Here is a 24177-nt window from a genome sequence, read left to right as displayed (position 1 = left end):
TACAATTTCAGTGTCCTCATCCAAATACTGTGTCTAAGCTGCTGTACATAGAGCCCTCAACCAGAGTCTATGAAATATTAATAATCCTGTTAACTTCACAGACCAGACAAAGAGTGTAAATTTAACTAATTTTCAAAGATTCAAAGGTTCATTTTATTATCAAAATATGTATGTAGAATACAACTCTGAGATTTGTCTTCTCCAGATAGTCAGATAATACTCATGGCCATAGAAGTAGTTGAAAGAAAGACACCAATCACCTCGCACAAAAAGGAAAAAAAGAAACAACAGCTCGAAAACCCCAAACTCCAACCACTCCTTCGCACAAAAACTAACAGATCACGCACATGGAGAAACAACAAGAAAATCAAACTCCAAACTCCTCGCCTGTCAATCGACAACAAGAAAGAATGGGCAAGAACACAAAAAAGAAATAGAATTGAAAGATGCCAATGTGAACTACAGTTAGTTTGAACTACAGTCCAATCCATAAATCCCAGAATTTCAATAACATCTCCAAGAGCATCGACTCGAACCAGCAGCCCCTCCGAGGGAAACAACTGAAACCAGTGGCCGCTCTGACGGCTGTGACTCGAACCCAGCGGCCTCTCCAAGAACTGCTCGCTCTCCTCCACACTTGCCTTAATGTTTCAATCTTCCTTGACGCTTTAATCGGTGAGAAATGTAGTTGATCACAGCCCCTCATCTCGTCTCTGAGCCTCCCCTCATGGTAGCTTGTGCTTGCATTTCTCTCCTGGAGTTTTCTCATGGACAGCAGAATGCTAGCTCACTTGATCGAACTACAGAGTGTAAGTCACAGGCTCCAAGAGTTTCAAAAACAAAATTAAGATAAAAAGAATAAGTAGAAGATGTAGAAAAACTGAAATAATTGACTATCTGGAAGATGTCGCCTGAGGAATCGTTGTTTGCTGGCGCCATCTTGACCGGAAGCTCTTAATCATAAGGTATTTGAATCTTCCAGTGGCATCAGCGCTGGACTTCAGGGCGAGAAGTCCCTAGTTCGAATCCGGCCGGCTCCCTTGCACGCTCTCCATCCGTGCCTGGGTTGAGTGTCAAGCTAACAACTCGACCTCGTAAAAAAAAACCTGGAGAGGGATGGGCTCCGCCAGGTTTCAGATGTCCAAGACACGACGTACGATGAGCATACCAAAAAGATCGGTGCAAAAGCTTGTCATGACGGCACCCTAATGACTCCACCACACACACACATTTGAATCTATTAAGATGATAAATCCTTCGATTTGTGCGCTGTATCTGTATTCATAGGTCCAGACTTCGGTCTAATAATGGCAATCGAACCATATACTCAATTCTTTCCCTAAGTCTGCGTTTGTAATGAAGGAAGGGTTAACCAACCTGTAATGTATACAACACCCAAGATCAAAGAAGTGAGGAAGAGTATTCATAAGGAAACAACTTCAGTCCTAACTACATGTAGAGAGAAAGACAGTCAGTTACCCTTTATTATTGAAACCTCCCCAGTAAAATCCCATCTGAATCTTGGAGTCTTGTAATTTTCATTCTACTGCAGATTTCTCACTAGGTGAATACCCAGTGAAGAGAACCAAGGACTGGGTAGGTGCATACTTTTGTGCTTCTCATGTAGCTGGAATGTTTAAGTGTCTCAGCATAATTATGTTTTGTAAAAACTCCGTCCTTTTATTGTGGTTTTGTCTCCTTCAACAACCTGACCATTCATGTCCACTGCTGCTTAACTACCACTTTCCACATCTTTTTGTTGCTGAGGATAGACTTGGTTAGTGGTTGTCACTCTACTCTCCACCATAACCCAGGCTACATTAGGCCATTCTAAAGCTGAAATAGGCACTAGCACATCACTTGTACCGGAAAAACCTGACAGGTTGAAAAAAATGACATTTTCAAGCATCTATACATACAGTAAAGACATAATTTCTTCAACTTTTCACCATTCAGCTTTCTCTTAAACCTCTCTGGAGGGCATTGACTCAAGATCTGGTACACCATGACAGATCTTCAACATCTGCCTAATGATCACTGCTTAACTGTGAGCTAAGACAGTAAAGATTCTCAGGTTATTTGACTACTTCTTAAATGAAAAAAGGCTACTGAATTTCATGGCACTTTCAACTCTCAGTTATTCCAAGCTGGAATCCAAAATGCAATCCAAATCTTTTCTCATCTTGAGATGGAAAATCATACCTATTCCCAAATCAATTCATTTCCATTCTGCCAGAGATCATTGTTGCAGATCATTGGATTAATCCAGGCTCGAATTGGTCTTTGCACTTCAGGTATATACTAAATATTTTTAAAATATTGGATTAATTTTAACACTAATGTGCTTTACTTTAAAGAATAATCTCCCAAAGCATTAATAAATAAAAATATAGAGATTAACTCTTGATGCTGTTACGTTTGCTAGCTACCAAAATGATTACTCTCACGTTTTCAGGAAAGAAATAGAACCGCAATCCAGATACATCAAATATTACTCTTGTACCTTGGGTATTGTCCCTGCGATTGAAACATTTGGTCTTGTATTCTGAAGAAATATGATAGGAATGCCTCTCTGGTCACAAAGTTGTACAAAATGGCTGCCTTTTAGTGAGGCATTATGAGTGAGTTCTCCGTTGTTAGCCACAATTCCAACAAGGTGACTGAAAACAAAACACATTGTATTCACAGTCAGGTATCACAATGTGCACATAACTGAGCATAAGTAATAACAGTTAACACCTCACTGCAAAAACCAGAAAAGGAATCTTGAGGAGATACATATTTAACAATTAAGCCTCAACAGTTCTTTTGATTCCAAAGATTCACTATCTCAGGGTGAAGAAATATCTTCTCAACGTTGTCTCTAATGATAAACACAAGAGATTCTGCAGATGCCAAAAGTTCAGAGCAACATATACAAAGTACTGGAAGAACTCAGCAGGTTAGGCAACATCTGTGGAAATGAATAATTGACATTTTGGGCCAAGACCCTTTATCAGAACTGGAAAGGAAGGAGAAAAAGCCAGAATAAGAAGGTGGATGAAAAGGAAGAAGTAGAAGCAAGAAGGTAATGATGAAGCCTGGTGGGTGGGGGAGGGGGGTGAAGTAAGAAGCTGGGAGACGATAATTGGAAAAGGAAAAGACTGGAGAAGAAGGAATTTGATAGGAAAAGAGAGTGGACCATGAGAGAAAGGGAAGAACGAGGGGCACCTGGGAAGAAAAGGGAAGGGGAGGGGGAAAATTACCAGATCCTTACCTTCCCTACCCACTCTCCAGTTTCTGCTGGGATTGCTCTCTCTGTGATTCCCTTGTCCATTCATCCCTCCCCACTAATCTACCTCCTGGTAATCGCTACAAGCAGTAGAAGAGCTACACCTGCACACTTACTTCCTCCCTCACCTCCATTCTGGGCTAAATGAGACAACACTATACCTCCAAATCTGTTGGAGTTGTCTACTGTGTTCAGTGTTCAGTGTTCATGGTGCGGCCTCCCCTACATTGGTGAGACCTGTGACGAGAATACACATAGATTAAGATGTTAGCTGTCCTGTGCTGGCACCAGTGGGATCAGCAGTTGGTCTGCCACCTGTCTTCAGGAGAAAGAGAGATAAGGAAAACAATGGAGCAGCATTTGGAGATGTTAATGAAGGGACGGGAGAGTTTAACGGAAGGAGAGCTGTCAAGATCGGCTCCCCCTTTGAACCCTGAACTGTGTGAAGTGATGGACAGGCGATACCCCAGCAGGGGGATAAAGAGGGACAGGCTCGCTAAGGCAAGACGCACACGACACCACGAGGTAACGAGACACTGGAAGCAGTGCGCCTCCCATAAGTCAGTGGGAAGTTTTGGAGGGCTGGTCGCGGGACCAAGCCATAGACACACAGGGTGGAAAGGTACGATCGGCGGGAACCTGGTGTGTGTCCACCCTTACCTGGGTGCTGGGTTCACCGCAGAGAAACGATTGTATCTGGAAACGGAGGGGTCATGGTCGGTGACCTCAGAAGACATCACAAAGGGCTCGCCCGAAAGCTGACTGCGAAGAATATCGAAGGTCTGTGTGGAAGCCGTTTGAATATTCATTCGTTTTGCTCTCTCTCTCCTTCCCCCCACTGTCCATCTCCCACGGCAGTGATTACTGCGAACTGAACTGAATTCAATTGAACTGAACTTTGCGTCACTTTGAAACTGGTCATTTACCCCTAGACGACGATAGAGCTTGATTGATCCTGTTATCCTAATTCTGTGTACATGTGTGTTTATCATTGCTGAACTGTTGCATTTATTATCCTTTTGATTAGAGTACTGTGTTGCTTGTTCCTTTAATAAAACTTTCTTAGTTCTAGTAATCCAGACTCCAACTGAGTGATCCATTTCTGCTGGTTTGGCAACCCAGTTACTGGGTACGTAACAGACCCAAAGTAGATTGGGGACCGTTTTGGCGAGCACCTTCCAATTCCCATTCCCATTTGGACATATCAGTCTATGGCCCCTTCTACTGCTACCACAACGCCAATTTCAAGTTGGAGAAGCAACACCTCATATACGATTTGGGGGCTTTGAACCTGATGACATGAACATCGATTTCTCCAACTTCTGTTACTTTTTCCTGCTCTTCCTTCCCCTTCTCCTCTCCTATCAGATTCCTTCTTCTCCAGCCCTTTAACTTTTCCACCTATCACTTCCCAGCTTCTTACATCATTCCCCAATCCCACCACCTACCTGGCTTCACCTATCACCTTCTAGCTTACACTCCTTCCCTTCACCCCACCTTCTTATTCTGGCTTCTTCCCCCTTCCTTTCCACTCCTGAAGAAGGGTCTCAGCCTGAAAGTCGACTGTTTATTCATTTCCATAGATGCTGCCTGACCTGCTGACTTCCACCAGCAATCTGTGTGTGTTCGTCTTGAATGACTAACTCCCTATTCTGAGACTGTGAATCCAATAGAGACACTAGATTAGAAAAAATATTACATCTACCTTCTTAGGTTTTGTACATTTCAGTAAGATTGCACTCATTTTCAATTGCTAATAAATTTGGACCTTGTCAGCAGTGTCCACATCATACAAAATGAAAAAATAAAAGAAAACTATGTGGTTTAGTACCAAACCATATTCTGGTTGTTACTGCTGCTCCCATGCTTCTCTCAGACTGAGATTCCTAAATGAGAAGCTAGTAACAGATATCTATAGTGCTGGGTATTCCAAATGCATCAAACACAGAAAATCTTCAACTTCCTTCTAACATCAAAGAATCTACAAGCAATGGCAAGAAATTTGCCTCTGTTGCTCTGGATACTCACAAATATATTTTCAAGCCCAATCCACATTTTGACATTTTGGGGATCTTGACGATTCCTAAATCTTTTAATTTTTCCTAAATTAAAGATGCTAACTGAATATTTCTTGCATTGAATCAATTCCTATATATTGCACAGGGATTAATATTATACCCATTAAATGGTAAAGGACTCATTTATCAAATCACTTTAAAAAAAAGAACAAATTTAAATGCAACATTATTCACCAAACCAGAAAACCTAGGTGCAAATATGAACATATCTGACTACTTTTTCATTACATTCCACATGCCAGTGCATGAGGGCAGAAAATGTAGGGTAACTAAGTTTGTAAATCTATACATTACAGTTTTGGATTTTTTAAATTGCGATGTTTTTTAAAGAATTAATAAATGTATATTACTTCATTTTTCACTAATTTTTTTTCTGTTTTACTAAATTTTGCATCCTTGTGCAAGCAAATTATAGGCATCAATAATGAGCTCTCCCACAAATTAAAAAATATATTGCTTCATATTAAAAATTTGTTCCCATTAATTCATACATTTTCTGAAACAATGAAATGTAATCATTTATGTTCATTTTTGAAAAACGTAAGAGAAATGAAAACTTTTACAGCTATATAAGAAATTTTGGCAGAACATTTACACCAAAAAAGGATATCAAATATAAATAATACCAAATCTTAGAAGCAATTCAATATACATCTGCTATTATTTGAATATTTAATATTTATGACTAAGGATTCATTTCTATGCTGTAAATGCAAAGTGTAAATTGGCACGCACATTCACAAAATTTTAATACCAGCTATAATGAGTATGAGAAAAAAATATATAACAGTGTGTTAGTATATGACAGCTTTGTCAAACTGAATTAAAGTGTACTTGTTTTATTGGCTGCTATATTTCTTTCTAGTTCACTTTACTGGATGGCCAAAACAGAACATGTTCAATTTTGGCATCTTTCACTCCAGTGTGCATATATTTTTGATAAAAGGAAACATCAAAATACATTTTTGTTTAACGTCAAAATATATTCTACTTGAAGATTCCATTCACAAGGTTGTTCTTGCAATATTCCAACTTATTTATGACAAATTATTTCATTTTGAATGTACAATGTTTATAAGAGGATGATGCAACTATTTTATGCTGAACTCAGATCAAGAAATTTAACCTGAAAGATCAAGATAGCAGTTCATGTTCTATTGTTTTAAAATATTTTCGGTTTGCTTTGACTGAGATACTGATTACACAACCTAGAATAGTACAATCCAAGTTGAATCACTTTGTGTTAGATTATTGGGCTAGTTAGTGTAGCCATTCTGATTACTGCTTCAGAGCTAGAGAAGTGCAAAAGTAAGCAAAGACACATCTCCAACAACAGCTCAACGATTCAAACTGAAAACTATGTATATAGTGTTGCCAAGAGAAGATGCAATCACATTCTGCTGTAACATATTCCGTGATTGAATGACCTCCAAATGCTCATTATCGCAATTCGCACGTGCTTAGTTACTGAAGAAGAGTTATGGGATTACAATTCAGAGAGATCTGACTCTTTTATGAGACTATTTAAGAAAACAAACAAAATAATTGTGATAATTGTTAAGTGCAACAGATCCACCTAAGGAGCCAAAAAGTATTACAGTTTGTTGTAATGATGATGTGAACGAATTGGTATTATTAGTATGCAGATTTTGTCAGAGAAATAATTGGCAAAAATTAACTGTTAAAGCAGAATTTTCCCTGTTGCCTGACTGATACAAGCTATCCTGCATGATATGATATATTCTGAGAGAAACAAGCAATTGGGCCTTGGAAACAGGCCTCTCTCCACCTATTTGGTCCACGCTGACCAACATTCCTATCTAAGCTAGTCCCACTTGCATGCATTTGATCTGTATACCTCCAAATTGTTCCTATCCATGTGCTTAAACTGTTCCTACCCTTGTCCAAGAAAAGATCAGCTGGTGCTTTCACTCTTGATCGGCATGCGTTGACTTTGGTTAAAGGTGTTAGGGCAAAATTTATCTGAAATATTTCACGCTGTACAGTACTAATCCCTAGCTGGTTCCCATTGCCAAGCTCTTACGTGAATTAGGCAGCATCACATTTTTGAAACCACATCCTCATCAGAGATCAACAAGAAATATTTGTTTCTCTCCTTATTGATGCTACATGACCTGCTGAAAATTTCCCCTCAGTTTGCACTTATTTCAGATTTCCAGCATCTGCGGTATTTTGATTTTCTATTAGGAGAAGCACATTTTTCCTGTGTGATCCTATTTACTAATCTATGCTTGCTTGCAACTGGAAGCCGGAAGCAGTTTAAACTAATTAAATAAGGTTCATGAATTTTGGCACTCAACTCTGGTGCTCATATCCTCTCTTAATTTGCAAATATCTATTACACTGGGATTTTCATGTTATGAAACAGATAATCCTCAACTATTACAAAAGCCTTTATTTACCAAGGTGAAGTGTCAAGAATGACAGGGCAGCGTATAGGCAAACTGAGAAACCGAAGAATGGGTAAGGTCAACTGTGAAAGATGACTGAAGTACCTAGCTTGTGCGATAAACCCCTGAGGATTAGAAATATTAAATAGGGGAAGAAAGTAAGCAGCTCTAATTAATCCTGGGAAAGGAATAAGTTACACTAAGAATCTGTAATAAGTCTTTCCTTGCACAGAGAAGTGTAATAGGGAACAAAAGCAAGTCTAACACACTGCATTTGATATCTATAAAAAATCTCTAAAATATTATTGTCAATACGGAAAAAGATTTGGTACTAATTTATGATTTGTCACAAAGAGGTCTAGAGTATCAGCTGTACTCTGTAACATTCAATTCGGTGAGGAGAAGAAGGAGTAGAAAGGAAAATATTATATCCCCAGTAATACTATTTTTCTTTAATTCTATCCAAGAGCATGTGAGACTTGCTATACGTATGCCTGCAAATAGGAATAATATACAAGTTGTGGATGTGCTTATTTAAAATAAAAAATTGGGCTTGGAACTTGTGTATCACTCTCACTGCTCAGAACATAAAAGCACCATAAGATCAACCACAAGAAACAAGAGCAGGGATCAGCTACTCAGTTCCTCGAGCTGGCTCCACCATTCATCAATTTCATTGCTGATCTTCTATCTTAGTGACACTTTCCTGCACTATGCCTCATCCTTTGATTATCTTAAAATCCAGAAATCTATATTAATCTATCTTTGAATTAATATAAGCTGAGCTTCCACAGCCCTCTAGCATTGAGTATTTTAAAGATTCACCACCCACTGTGCGAATAAATTTCTCCTCATCTTCCCTGCATCCAGCCTGTCAAGCCTGTAATTTAAATCGGATCACTTCTCATTCTGCTACGGCTCAGTCTGCTCAATTGTTCTGCATGCAGCAAACCTGCCACCTCTGGAATCAGTCTGATAAGTCTAGTTTGTACTTCCTATATGGCATGTGCAGACCAAAACTCTGCACAGTGCTCCACAGTGTGATCTTACCAAAGGCTATGCAACTGCTGTAAAATGTCCTTACACCTATGTTCAAATCTTTTCATAATAAAGAATAACATACACTTTGCCTTCATATTTTAATACACACAGTCTTTTCCCAGGGTTAGGGGATCAAGAACCAGAAGGCATAGGTTTAAGATGAGAGGGGAGAGGGGCAACATTTAAAAAGTACTTGGACATAGATAGGAACAGCTTAGAGGGATACAGACCAAATGCAAGCAAGTGGGACTAGCTTATACAGGAGTCTTGGTCAGCATGGATCAACTGGGCCGAAAGCCCTGTTTCCATGCTGTATGGCTCCATGACTCTAATTGCTTGTTGCACCCTCAGTACAAGCATACCGAGATTTCTTAAGAATGTCAACATCACTTAGTATCTTCTGTTTAAAAATACTGTTTTGATGACCTCACATTGAGCCACATTAAATTTCATCTGTCATGTTTTCACCCACTTTCTCAGCTTGTCCATACCCACCTTTTCATAGCTTCCTTTTCCCCCAATTCATTTACTATCATCAACAAGCTTAGAAATATTACACTTGAACACCTCAGCCAAATGGTTAATGAAGGGTGTGAGGAGCTGGGACCAAGCACTGATCTCTCACCAATATCAACCTTCTTGCCAAAGAAGGCTCAATTGATTCTCACAATAAATGAAAATCGGCCTGACCTGCTGAGTATTTCCAGCATTTTCTGTTTTTATCTCAGCTTAATCCTACATTTTATTTTCTGTCCAATAACCAATTTCTACTTTCTGAGAAGTTTGCAAAGATCCAGAATGTCATCTAAAACTTTGACAAATTTCTACAGATGTTTGCTGGAGAGCATATTGACTGTTTGCTTCACAGCCTGGTATGGAAACACCAATGCCCTTGAACGGAAAAGCCTACAAAAATTAATGGATACAGCCCAGTCCATCACGGCTGAAGTGCTCCCTACTATTAAGCACATCTACATGGAGCGCTGTCGCAGGCAAGCATCATCATAGACCCCTACCATCTATGCTATGCTCTCTTCTCACTGCTGCCATCAGGAAGGAGGTACAGGAGCCTCAGGACCCACACATCAGGCTCTTGAACCAGAGGGAATAACTTCACTCACCCCACCTCTAAACTGTTCCCACAACCTACGGACTCACTTTCAAGGACTCTTCATCTCATATTCTCAATACTTATTATTTATTTATTTATTTATTATTATTTTGTTTTTCTTTTGTTTCTTTGTATTTATGTGAAAGCCCGCAAGAAATTTAATCTCGGGGTTGTAGTTGGTTACATACAGTATATGTACCTTGATAATAAATTTACTTTGAACTTTGAATAACCAATCCATATTAGTATTTTCTTCCTAATCCTATGTGTTCTAACCTTGGACTCATAGAGTTACACAGTACAGCACAGAAACAGACCTTTAGCCCATGAATCGTGCCCATCAATAAGCACCCATTTTACTCTCCCCACTTCTCATCAACTCCCACCAGACTGTATCACTGACTGACACACTAGCACAATTTACAATGGCCCGCTAACCTAACAAACTTTATGCCTTTGGGAGAAAACCCAAAGCACCTAGAGGAAACTCACGCTTTTTGGAGTGGCCATTGTGAGATTGCCCAGTATAAAGGTGGAAAGTCAAATCATAAACAAGAGAAAATCTGCAGATGCTGGAAATCCAGGGAACAAACACAAAATGCTGGAGGAACTCAGCAGGTCAGGCAGCATTGTGTGTGTGTTGTAAAGGTGGGAAGTTGAGGCTCTGACAAGTAAGGACAGGTAAGGTTTTATTTTCCTGTTCATCCAGTTTACTCAGTGTAAGCAGGGTGACAGTTAAAGCACTGGAATGCTACTTCTGCAAGATGTGGGAAGTCAAGGACACTCATTAGTCTCCCTGATGCTGACATCTGTGGTAAGTGCATCCAGCTACTGCTCCTGACAATCTGGATGCTGAAAGCCTTACAAATATGATTTTGGAACAACAAAAATGTACTGGAGGAATTTAGCAGATTATGCATCTGTGGGAGGAAAGAAATTGTTGATGTTTCAGGTCAAATCCCTGTTACCAGGACAGTGACAAGCTGACGAAACTTTTACTGAGGTAGTCACATCTAAGGTGCAGGCTTCAGATAGATGGTTGCCCACCAAGAAAAGTAAGGGGATTAGGCAGACAGTGCGGGGTCCCCTGTGTCTATTCCTCTCAGAAACATGTATATGCCTCTTTAAATATTGTTGAGGGGATGTTCTTTCTGGGGCCAGTAGTAGTAGTCAAGTTCCTCGCACTATGAACAGATCTGAGGCTCAGAGGGAAAGGGTGCAGTTAGACTGGGGGAGAGTGATAGGAGACTCAATAGTGAGCTAGTCAGACAGGAAATTCCGTGTCCACAGAAGAGATGCCAGAATGGTGTGTTGCCTCCTGGGTGTGAGGTACAAGGATATCTCTGACTGGTGCAGAACATCCTCAAGCAGGAGGGCGAACAACCAGAGATCATTGTACATATTGGTACAAACAACAAAGGTAGAACAAGAAATGAGGTCCTGCAGTCTATGTACAGGGAGTTAGGCAAGCAGTTAAAAAGCAGGACGTTGAGAGTAGTGATCTCCAGATTACCCTGATGCCTCGTGCAAACAGGGTCAGAAGCAGAAAGAGGCCAGATGAATGCATGGCTGAGGAGTGGAGGCAGGGACAGGAATTCAGGTTCTTGGACCATTATTATCTCTTCTGGAGTACAGGTGACCTTACAAGAGGGATAGGTTGCACTTGAACTGGAGAGGGACCAATATCCTTGCAGGTAAATTTACTGATGTGTCACAGGAGACTGAAAAGCTTGAGCATGTAGATATTAAGGAAGAGGATTTGCTGGAGTTTTGGAAAGCATCAAGTTGGATAAGTCACCGGGACCAGATGAGATGACCCCAGTCTACTGTGGGAGGCGAGGGAGGAGATTGCTGAGCCTCTGGCGATCATCTTTTCATCATCAATGGGGACAGGAGAGGTTCTGGAGGATTGGAAGGTTGTGGATGTTGTTCCCTTATTCAAGAAAGGGAGTAGGGATAGCCCAGGAAATTATAGACCAGTGAGTCTTACTTCAGTGGTTGGTAAGTTGATGGAGAAGATACCGATGATTAGGAATAATCAGCATGGCTTTGTCAAAGGCAGGTCATGCCTTACAATCCTGATTGAATTTTTTGAGGATGTGACTAAACACATTGATGAAGGTAGAGCAGTAGATGTAGTGTATATGGATTTCAGCAAGGCATTTGATAAGGTACCCCATGCAAGGCTTATTGAGAAAGTAAGGAGGCATGGGATCCAAGGGGGCATTCCCTAGTGGATCCAGAACTGGCTTGCCCACAGAAGGCAAAGACTGGTTGTAGGTGGGTCAATGGAGGTCGGTGACCAGTGGTGTGCCTCAAGGATCTGTTCTAGGACCCCTAATCTTCACGATTTTTATAAATGACCTAGATGAGGAAGTGGAGAGATGGGTTAGTAAATTTGCTGATGACACAAAGGTTGGAGGTGTTGTGGATAGTGTGGAGGGCTGTCAGAGGTTACAGCGGGATATTGATAGGATGCAAAACTGGGCTGAGAAGTGGCAAATGGAGTTCAACCCAGTTAAGTATAAGGTGGTTCATTTTGGTAGGTCAAATATGATGTCAGAATATAGCATTAATGGTAAGACTCTTGGCAGTGTGGAGGATCAGAGGGATCTTAGAGTCCAAGTCCATAGGACACTCAAAACTGCTGTGCAGGTTGACTGTGTGGTTAAGAAGGCATACAGTGCATTGGCCTTCATCAATTGTGGGATTGAGTTTAAGAGCCGAGAGGTAATGTTGCAGCTATATAGGACCCTAGTCAGACCCCACTTGGAGAACTGTGCTCAGTTCTGGTCGCCTCACTACAGGAAGGATGTGGAAACCATAGAAAGGGTGCAGAGGAGATTTACAAGGATGTTGCCTGGATTGGGGAGCATGCCTTATGAGAATAGGTTGAGTGAACTTGGCCTTTTCTCCTTGGAGCGACAGAGGATGACAGGTGACCTGATAGAGGTGTACAAGATGATGAGAGGCATTGATCGTGTGGATAGTCAGAGGCTTTTTCCCAGGGCTGAAATGGCTAGAATGAGAGGGCACAATTTCAAGGTGCTTGGAAGTAGGTACAGAGATGTCAGGGTTAAGTTTTTTTAACGCAGAGAGTGGTGAGTGCGTGGAATGGGCTGCCAGCGCGGTGGTGGAGGCGGATACAATAGGGTCTTTTAAGAGACTCCTGGATAGGTACATGGAGCTTAGAAAAATAGAGGGCTATGGGTAACCCTAGGTAATTTCTCAGATAAGAACATGTTCGGCACAGCTTTGTGGGCTGAAGGGCCTGTATTGTGCTGTAGGTTTTCTATGTTTCTATGAGAGTTTAAACTCGATTGACAAGGGTTGGGACTCTGAAAAGGAGAAAGTCATGAGATAAAGCAGTAGCCTACAAGAGTAAGTTTAGTAATTAAGATAGCCAGAGGGATAGTGTAGGGAGGGAAATTAATACTCAGCTAAACTGCATTTATTTCAAAGCACATACTTAACAGGAGGCAGTCGAACTGAGAGAAAGGATTGGGTCTGGGGACTGGGATGTCATAACCATGACAGAAACTTGGCCGAGAGAAGGCAGGGATTGGCAACTCAATGCTCCAGGATACAGACCATACAGACATGACAGAGGTAGAAGTCAGTGAGGAGAGGGTTGATGTCTTTTTGTTAAGGGGGATGTCACTATAGATCTTAAAGCCTGTAGGCCAAACGCAACAAATTGTGACTGGCTGGCTAGACAATGCAGTTAGCTGAAGGGTCTGTATCTGTGATGTATTGCTCTATGACTCTACAGTGTGTGAACTCCAGAGAGATAGCACTCAATTTCAGGACGGAATCCAGTTTGCTGTACTGTGAGACCATGGCTCTACTAGCTGCACCATTGTACTATTTTTAATCGACCAGTCTCCCATAGGAGATCTTCTCAAAAACATTTCAAAAATCCAAATATCAAGAACATTAACACCTGAAGGAAGACAATAGCTAAAGCCATTAGAAATTAGTTGTGAAAGCTGTTGGTTAGATCTGCAAGAGGTGTGAAAAAAAACATCTGTTTCTGGCAGTAAAAGGTTCTAGTTTATTTTGAGAGCTGTGCCTCATTACTACACAGACATCAAACTGTACACCCTGAACAGATATTCTATAGCAGCACACTTACCAGCACAATATTACATGTCACTGGGGACAAGATTGAAAGATGGTAGCTTAGTGCTTTGGGTGTGTAGAAAGCAGATCAAGGAGGAGTGGGTAACAAGGTACCTTTATTTTTTTGGCATTCTTGTTCCTTCTAACACCAATATCATCACAAAATTAAATATTCATTTACGACATGAATTGTCACTTTCTTCTTAATACCACCTCCCCTCTAGCTTCAACTGAGCAAAATAAAATTGGTCCTAAAGAAGGATCTTCACCCAAAGCGTAAACTGTTTGCTCATTTCCATGGACACTGCCTGACCTGCTGAGTTTCTCCAGCATTTTGTGCATGTTGCTACAGAAATTGTGTATACTAACCGTTCACATTCTGTGGAATTGTCCATCGAAATCACCTAGAGGTACTACATAATTCATAGGACAATGATTTAGATAGTGAAAGCACTGAAGGGAATGCTTCCACTTAGCCAGAATGGCGCACAATGATTTATTTCCACTATGCCCCATTTCTATCAGACAAACCAGGTTAATAATCAGTCCCCATTTCTGAACAAATAAAAGGATTGCTGCACCTTTTGATTAATAATCTTCTTTTCACTTGTTTAAATATGCTAGATGATGTAGTTCTCAGCACTGTGTTACGGGAGGAGCATTAAGTACAGTTATTGTTTTTTTCAATAAGATAGGAAGTGAAATCCAGTAGTCAAGAACATCAAATGTAAAGGAATAAAAGAAGATGTAGCGACATCAGATACCTTAGAAGTAAAATGAAATTATTCAGCAAATAATATAACAGAAAAGTCATAAGACGATAAGATATAGGAGCAGAATTAGGCCATTTGGCCCATCGAGTCTGCTCCGCCATTCCGTCATGGTTGATCCATTTTTCCTCTCACCCCAGTCTCCTGCCTTCTCCCCCTATTCCTTCATGCCCTGACCAACCAAGAATTTGTCAACCACTGCCTTAAATATACCTACAGACTTGGCCTCCACAGCTGCCTATGACAATGAATTCCACAGATACACCACTCTCTGGCTAAAGAAATTCCTCTTCATCTCCATTCTAAAGGACACCTCTCTACTCTAGGGCTGTGTCCTCTGGTCTTAGACTCTCCACATCCACTCTATTAAGGTTTCAAGGTTTCTCACCATTCAAAAGGTTTCAATGAGGTCGCCCCTCATTCTTTTGAATTCTAGTGAACACAGGCCCGGAGCCATCAAATGCTCTTCAAATGAAAAGCCATTCAATCCTGGAAATCATTTTCATGAACCTCCTTTGAGCCCTCTCCAGTTTCAGCACATCCTTTCTAAGATAGGGGGCCTAAACCTGCTCACAATTATCCAAGTGAGGCCTCACCAGTGCTTTATAAAGTCTCAACATCACATCCTTACTTTTATATTCTCGCCCTTTTGAATGCAAAGATCGCATTTACCTTTCTCACCACATACTCAAGCTACAAATTAACCTTTAGGGAATCCTGCACAAGGACTCTCAAGTCCCTTTGCACCTCAGTTTTTTGTATTTTCTCCATTTAGTAAATAGTCAACCTTTTCATTTCTTCTCCCAAAGTGCATGACTATACACTTCCCAACACTGTATTACATAAAGTACATAATGCTTGGTTAAATTCAGTATTATTTTAAATAAAAAAGAAGAAAACTGCAATCTATTATTCCTTACCCTTTAATTTGAGCAAAGCCAGTTACCAGCGTGGTCCCATACAAAGCTTTGAACTCCAAGAATTTACTTCCATCCGTCAAACGACTTAGTATCTGTAGAATATTAAAAACTTTTAACATCCAGTATTTCATTACTCAAAATGTGGCTAAATTGATGCTACAAGGAAATGGACATAAATTAATTTAATATAATAGCGAAAACTATGTCTTTTTTCATTCATTACTTCAAACGCAGAAGACAAATGAAAAATAGCATAAGTTCAACATTATGCCATTTTCTTTTCACTTTGATGGGCAGGATGGCCATTCTGCTTGAGTGCTTTGCATATGCAGATTCTGCTCAATCCAGTGAGTTTTTCCAGCTTTTAGGGGTTTTTTTGTTCCAGATTCCAGCATTTGTGGCCCTATTATTTTTATACTATAGTGACGAAATATACTCAATCCTTGCTGTGATTATCTGATCTCTCTTGGTTATTGTTGGGTTATGCTCTTGCTCATTACCCAATGTCTCTTAGTATTTATTGCATACATTCTCCTAGATAAAGTAACACATGTATTGTTAGAAATAACCTCATGTGGTTAATTAATTTGAGAAGTAGAGTACTGGAAAGGAAAACAATTGAGCTAAATAATCTAATGAAGTGCAAAATACATTTTCTGAACGAGCGGTACAAAAAGAATTTCTCCCTCATCATCCTTCGAAGATTGAAAGACCAGTCAACAAGCAAGTGAGGTAATGCAGTGATTAACTCATTCTGAACATAGTAGATATCAGACCAAGAGTTAATGGAGATATGCATATCTGAAGCTGAGTGTTTTTTGTGACTGTACAAACATTCTACCTACTGCTCTTGCTGATCAGTTTGGAGTACAGGGATTCCAGAAAGACCCACATTTACACAAAACTTTCCAGGATCTTAGGACAATCCAAAATATTTATGATCAACTCAATATTTTTTGAAGCATTGTCACCGTTGTAATATTGAAAGTGTGGTGTTTGGTGTTTGCAGAAAAAGTAATGGAGTAATGACCAGATGATCCAAGTTTAGTGATCTAGATGTTCAATATTGGCCAAAACTCAAATGAAAATGTAAGAAAATGTCTCAGGAAGTACAGGAGCAGAATTAGTCCATTCACCCCATTGAGTCTGCTCTACCATTTGATCATGGCTGAAATATTTTCACTCTCAACCCCATTCACCTGCTTTCTCCCTGTAACTTCTGGTACCTTTACTAATCAAGAACCTATCAACATCTGCTTTAAATATACCCAACGACTTGGCTTCCACAGCCAAAGCAGGTACTTAAAGGATGCTCCAAATCATGTTGGCCAGCTACTGTTTATTACTCTGCAAGATTTGATTTAAAATTATGACAACAAATTTTGAATAACTAGTAATTTTCTAATACACCTTTAAACTGCAAAGAGGAGGAAACAAGTTAGTTTCAATCACAGTTGGAATATGGTATGTGACAATGCAATAAAAAGGGATACTAACATTACTCTAGAAATAAATAGGCATGTACTGAAACATTGTCAGCTCATGCCTGTAGAGCAGGGGATCCCACTCTTTTTTTGATGCCATGGAGCCCTACCATTAACCAAGGGGTCTGTGGACCCCAGCTTGGGAACCCCTGCTCTAATGTGACTGGAGCTGATTTGAATCATCCACAATCACTTTCCATCTGTCTATAGAGACAGTTAACAAAAATAATCTGTAACTCAACAGGGAATTACTGATGAAGCAAATGCAGGAAATAAATAATGTAGGTGATCTTAACTGTACGGAAAACAACACTGAGCCCCAGAGAAGTTAGGTAAGAAAAAAACTGACAGGCTAGGAGGAACACCTCCTGACTCAACAAGGCCTTTCCATGACTTACAAGGCACAAGTCAGGAAACTGATGGAATACTTTCCACTTGCCTCTATGATTCAACTTCAATAACCAACAAAAAACTCAACGTATGTCTTTTATTAGGATGTAAGGTGTGCTGACAAGGCCACAATTTACTGCCATTCCCTAATTATCCTTGAGATGATGATGGCAAACTGCCTTCCTCAATTACTTACACAAAGTAACCAACATGTTTGATATTCCAATCACAGTGTTATCAACACTCACTTCCTCCACCATGACTGTGATGTTTATCTTCTTCAGTATGGACTAATGCGATGATTTCTTAGATGGATTTTTCAAATCAATTAACTCAAACACCTACTAGGATATAGATAGCATAGATGCAGGAATGCCACTATGTTCACATTACTTCTTATATCACACATATTGTTACTTTAATACATATCCATTCCATGATGAAAATCCTGGCATTCTCTATCTATACTACCCCACAGAAATACCTTCGCCACACGCACCCCTGTGATTTATGTTGGGAATTTAGCATCTTCTTTTCATGGAAATCTCAGAATGAGCAATAAAATGCTGAGCTTGCTGGGACTGGTCAGATCTCATGTACAAATAAAAATAAAAGATCACTTCTGGCCTGGCTCCGTGCGTTTTTGCGGCATGGAGTTGAGATTCTTAATAGCATCATAAATGCTTCTTTCCCACTAGGTTCTCCAACTTTTAAATCAGTAACTATCTTCCCAAACCGATCTTGCTACCTCTCGTCTATCTCTTGATTTCTATTTTATTTGCTTTCCTGCCCAGTCCTTTAATATCTAAAGATGTAACATATTCATATTCTCACGAAAAAATCTCCCCATATTTGTGATTTTGTACCTGCATCAATTATACTTCATAACTACCAAGAAAAAAATTAAGAACAAGTATTTGAACCCTTATTACAAGCAAAAATATGAATTAGGAACAGGAGTAGGCCACTCAGCATCTCAATCCAGGGCAGCCATTAATAGGATCACAGCTGATCTGATTATAACCTCAACTATTATGCGCTACTCACAATGGCCTTTCACCCCCTTTGCTTTGAAAAAATGTCTCCCGCTACATCTAGTACTCTTTGAAGAAGAGTTCCAAAAAAAATGACAATCCGATAAAGTGGGCAGTACTTTATATTTAAACAGTGACCTAGTTCTTGATTCTCCCAGGAAAACGAATACAAGACTTTCTTGCTAAGTAGTAAATCTGTCTACCAGTGAAGGATAGACAATATGATCTTCTTCTCTTTGTAAAAAGGAGCAACTACTGACCCCTGTTGGATATTGTGTGCTTGTAGATGAGGACGCAAGCATCATTTATGACTGTATCGTGAATTAAAAGCAAACTAAAGTCTATTTTCTGTGAGACTGGGCTCAGTGGCTGCTTAAAGTCCCGTTCTTCAACTCTTACTTATTACAGGGGCTTGAAAACACTTTATCTGTAAGCAGAAGAGAGATGCCAAAGAAAGAACATGGGCAACATGGTAGTCTTGCAGTTAGCACAATGGTATTACAGCTAGGGACACTGGAGTTCAATCCCGGCACCCTCTATAAGGAGTCTGCACGTTCTCCCCATGGAATGCGTGTGTTTTCTCCAAGTGCCCTGGCTTTCTCGCACATTCCAAAAATGTACCGGTTAGCAGGTTAATTAGTCGTCGTAAATTGTCCCAAGGTTAGATTAGGGTTAAATCAGGGGTCGCTGGGCAGAGCAGCTCGAAGAGCCAAAAGGGCCTGTTCCATGCTGTACCTCTAAATAAATAAACACTAAAATATAGTCCGTTTGTTGTGCCCTTGCTTCAATTCTTCCTTGCCTGCCTGCCTGCTTGCTGGTTGTAAGCAAAGGAATATTAAAAGCATGAAATCAGCTTGTCTCTTAGCCATCACGCCGACAACATACAGTAAATTTAAATGGGTTACTGCATTTGTGGTTAAAATTTCTATTGTACATTGACTAATTTTATAGAGTGTAGAATGCTCTACTTAAACTCATGTCTTCCCTTTGTATGTGTTTGTCTTTTCTTACCCATTTCATGGTGAAATTAAAGCAAACTTAAAGGTTGTTTTCTAATACACTCACAGCAACAATTAAAAGAAAAAAATAGAGAATATTTTTCAGAGCAGATTGGTGCTACTGCAAGAGCACTGAATGCTCATGGAAAAGACATGAGTTCACTAATTCCACATCACAGAAATATCAGACCATTCAGGAAATTTCTGGTGTTTCCACTCTGAGCTCATTACCTGACATCTCACAAATTTTGTGAAATCAAAAACCATTCAGGAATGGAAACCTTTTGGGCTTTCAATCCTCACCTATGTATCTGAGTTCAACTCCAGGACATCTAATGATGTACTTTAAGTTCCTGCTCCATACCTCAAAAAGCAGCGCAGTTACCCATTGAACTTCAGAAGCTGGATCATGATCTACATGCTAAATCAGTAGGTTATGGGAGGTGACCGTTTAAGAGCTGGTAAGACATTTTTGTATCCAGTTGGCTAGATCCACTGTGATCTAACCTTCTGGACCAACCTACCAGTTGGTATCCTATCAAGGTCATTCTAAAATTCATGTAGACAACATCTACCACACTCCTTCATTGAGCATCTTGGTCACATCTTCCAAAACTCAATTAAGTTTGTGAGATATGGTTTCCCCTACACTGAGTTAAGCAAAGTATCTATAATCAGTCCTTGACTCTCCAAATTAATTCAAATCTTGACTATGTAATTCTATTTTCACCTTCTATATTGGCAAATACCAGAAAAGTGTTACCAAATACCTGTCAGGAGCAGGTACTCCTACTAAATAAAACAAATCTCTGTCCAGGGCAATGATTTTCAAATTGCTAGCTCAGCCTAGTTCAACTAACTTCAAACTAAAATTGAACCAGGCTCCCTTTGCTGTTTATTTCATTGGATGCTTAAGTACTTGTAACCTCCAACTGCTCAGGCATATACAAACTCACCAATTCAATGTTTAAGGTATGTGCATAATCTTTTGGAGCAAGACCATTTAGTTCTTCAGCTGCATACAGCGGCTCTTCAAAATCAGTTGGCATGTTTGTTGGAAGTTCAAAATTTAAACCGGCTATGATATTCCTGGTACATTTGTATGCTTCTTCCTCCGTAGCTGCAAAATGATCAATGCAACCACTAAACCTGAAAAAAACAGAAAAATCACCAGTTGTATAATTTAAATGATGGACTGAGGAGGGCTAATTAAATTCAAAACATAAGCAACAGAATAATAATAGGATGGGAAAAAGAATGAATTGTAAAATAATAATGAGCAGAATCATGCTGTCTATGCCTGGTGGTTTAGAAGAAAACTGCCAGTTGTCAGCCATTCTCAAGCAAATATATCAGAGATTTAGTGTGTGACAATGCTGTCAACCCCACATCTTCAGACACATGAATTTACAATATGTAGTAGTGCCCCAATGATGGTTTCACTAAAATACAAATATATTATCTCCACTACATTTCTACACGTATGAAATATTGCAAAGGTTTGTCCATTTCTGTCATGTAATGATGCTGAAAAACTAATTTATAGCTTTATATCAAATAGACTGGATTAATGCAATACACTTTTTACAGGCCTTCGAAAACAATTTATTGAGGATCTTCAACTCAGTCAGAATGCCGCTGTTAACTTCTAACTAAAACCAGGATGAGGAAGTATATCACTCTTGTCCTACCTACTCTACAATGGCTTCCTGTAACTTTTAGAATTGATTTTAAAGTTCTCTTACTTGTTTTTAAAGCTCTCAATGGTCTGGGACCAGAGTACATCACAGAATCATTTTCATTTTACAATCCTGCTCAAGTTCTAGGTCTTCTGCCAGTCTCTTAAATTTAAACTATCTCCCTCAAAAGATAATTGGAAGGTGAGTTTCTCTGAACTACACTCCTGAACTATGAATTTAATACATAAAACTGAAAGTGATGCAGACTTAGTTGGTACTTTTAAATGCCAGCAAAGGCTATTTATTTAACTTTGCTTTTAGCCAACATCTTTTTTCTTCTATTTTCTTGTTTGTATATTATTCCATTGAACTATATTATCTGTATGAAAAGTGCACTGTAAATAAGTTATTATTATTATTATTTTACCCTTTTTCCCCATTCTGTTCCTCTTCATCAATCAAGGAAGACTGTTAAAGCTGACCTTAGCTTTTGAAATCAGCAGACAGTTCATGACCCGCTTCAGAATACAGAAAACAAAAATCTAGGCTGCCCTCTAGTGTCACAAATGTATTCCAATGTTTGAGTTAATATTACAGTGACAACCTTGACTGCCTACTCAAGTGAATACAAAAAGAAGAGAATTTTAAAGGGAAGTACAGAAATTTTCCCCGGTTTCTTGGTCAGCATTTATCCCTCAATCAATACGCTGAAGTAGATTACCTGATAATTATCCGATTGCTGTTAATGAACATTTGCTGTGTGGAAAGTGTCATATTTCCTACATTCATGTAGCCACAATACCTTACAAGTAGTAAATTATCTATAAAGTGCTTTGAAGTTTCCCAAGGTGATAAAAGGTGTAGTAAAATAAGCAAGTATGTTTTCTTTCTTTCTTTCAATTACCACCTCACCTTATTGTAATTGTGGTTCATGTACAGACTCAGGTATAATCTATTAAAGGCTTGACCTCTCACTCTGCAAAAATCATCAATAACCAAGAAAATAATGATCTCCCTGTAATTTCCTTTTTTACCATTGTCCACAAATCATTTTCATTATTGTCTATCTAATCAAGAACAGTGTGGAGCTCATTAACTCATCTATTACTAAAATTAAAACTACCTTTTCAGTTGTCTCTGCTCCATCCACCCTTACTCTTACCATCAAGGAAAACCTTCCTCCATCAAACTCCTCTCAGTCAACACTTAAACTGGCCCCCATCTACACTGCTATGTTTCCATTTCCCACATTCTCTTCAGGTTCACCATATCCAGGTGACCTTTCTGCTCCCACAACTTCATTCTAATTAAATAGCTGATCAGACCACATTCCAGCTTGTTCTCAATTTTCTTTTCTTTTCAAATCTTTTTATTGTTATATTATACAGGAAAAATAACATGAGTACATTGAAGTAACAACACTTATGATGCCTCAAAAAAAACATTATCTTAAAGATTGAAAAAAAATTTTGTGATAACAAAAAAAGCCTACTAAGCAGAAAAGTGAGAGAAAAAAAAAAGAACCCATCAGGTGTACAACCCCGGAGTCACGCGTCATACAAAAAGCTTCTAAAAATAAACATCAACCCGCCAGCAAGAAAAGAAAATATACTGAAAAATTTACAATTAGATCGTGGAAAAATTATATCAATTAACTCAAATGATAATAATGAGCAAATGAGCCCCAACTTTTCTCAAAATCAAATAAAGATTCAAAGGTTTGACTTCTAATTTTCTCCAAACTAAGACATAGCATCACTTGAGAGAACCATTGTGACAAAGTGGGAGCTGATATATCCTTCCACTTCAACAAAATGGCCCTTCTAACTATCAATGTAACAAATGCAATAACATGTTGGTCAGACACAGAAATACCATGAATATTTTGAGGAATTATTCCAAAATGCACAGTTAATTTATTAGGTTGTAAATTAATTTTAAGTGCTTTAGAAATTGTTGAAAAAAACAACTTCCAGAACCGTTCCAATATAGAACAAGACCAAAACATGTGTGTCAGTGTAGCTGTCTCAGTTTTACATCTATCACAATGACTATTAACATCAGAAAAGATTTTAGAAAGTCTCTCCTTTGTCAAATGACAACGATGTACAATTTTAAATTGAATCAATGAATGGCTAGCGCAAATTGAAGAAGAGTTAAACAACTTCAATATCCGCATCCAATCCTCCGTCATAAAAGTCAAATTAAGTTCCTTTTCCCAATCCTGTTTAATCTTAGATAAAGGACGCTTATCCCATTGTAATAATAAATTATAAATTCTTCCAATAGAACCCTTAATCAAAGGATTCATACTCATAATAGTATCTGACAGGTCAGCCTCCAATATGTAAGGAAAATTACTTAAATATTTTTGTAAAAAATGTCTAACTTGAAGGTATAGCAGAAGTGTGAGTATGAAAGAGAATATTTATCAATTAATTGTTCAAAAGACATCAATCTATCTTCTTTAAATAAATCCAAAAAAGAATTAATACCTTTATTTTTCCAAAGTAAAAAAATTGGATCACTCAAAGAAGGCTTAAAAAGGTAATTTCGGTAAATTAAACTACAAGGTTTAAATTTTTTAAGATTAAAAAAATTGCAGAATTGGAGCCAAATTTGTAAAGAATACTTAATCACAGGATATAGGATTAAATTAACAACTTTAACTAATTGCATAGGTAAAGGAGCTCCCAATAATGAGGTTAGATAAAACTGTTTTACAACTTTCAGTTCCAGGTCTACCCAAATTGGCCGATCACTCTTATCAACCCAGTATAACCAAAAAGACATATATCACACATTAACAGCCCAATAATACATTCTTAGATTAGGCAAAGCAAGACCTCCATCCTTTTTCAATTTTTG

The 24177-nt window shown here is 38.9% G+C and overlaps 1 protein-coding gene across 3 annotated transcripts in view; it reads right to left on the bottom strand.

Annotated features, from left to right (window-relative positions):
- The window catches only part of si:ch211-198n5.11 (methylcrotonoyl-coenzyme A carboxylase 2), a 76255-nt gene that overhangs the window by 7542 nt on the left and 44536 nt on the right, over window positions 1–24177 (bottom strand). For all 3 annotated transcript variants that reach the window (XM_063064193.1, XM_063064194.1, XM_063064192.1), the window contains 3 exons: window positions 20587–20779; window positions 15725–15816; window positions 2504–2660 (listed from right to left, as the gene is read on the bottom strand). In XM_063064193.1, the coding sequence (XP_062920263.1) occupies window positions 2504–2660; window positions 15725–15816; window positions 20587–20779 (442 nt within the window). The remainder of the gene's footprint in view (window positions 1–2503; window positions 2661–15724; window positions 15817–20586; window positions 20780–24177) is intronic.

This window comes from Mobula hypostoma, chromosome 12, assembly GCF_963921235.1.
Source record: "Mobula hypostoma chromosome 12, sMobHyp1.1, whole genome shotgun sequence".
Taxonomy (NCBI): domain Eukaryota; kingdom Metazoa; phylum Chordata; class Chondrichthyes; order Myliobatiformes; family Myliobatidae; genus Mobula; species Mobula hypostoma.
This window is presented reverse-complemented; position numbering and strand designations above follow the sequence as displayed.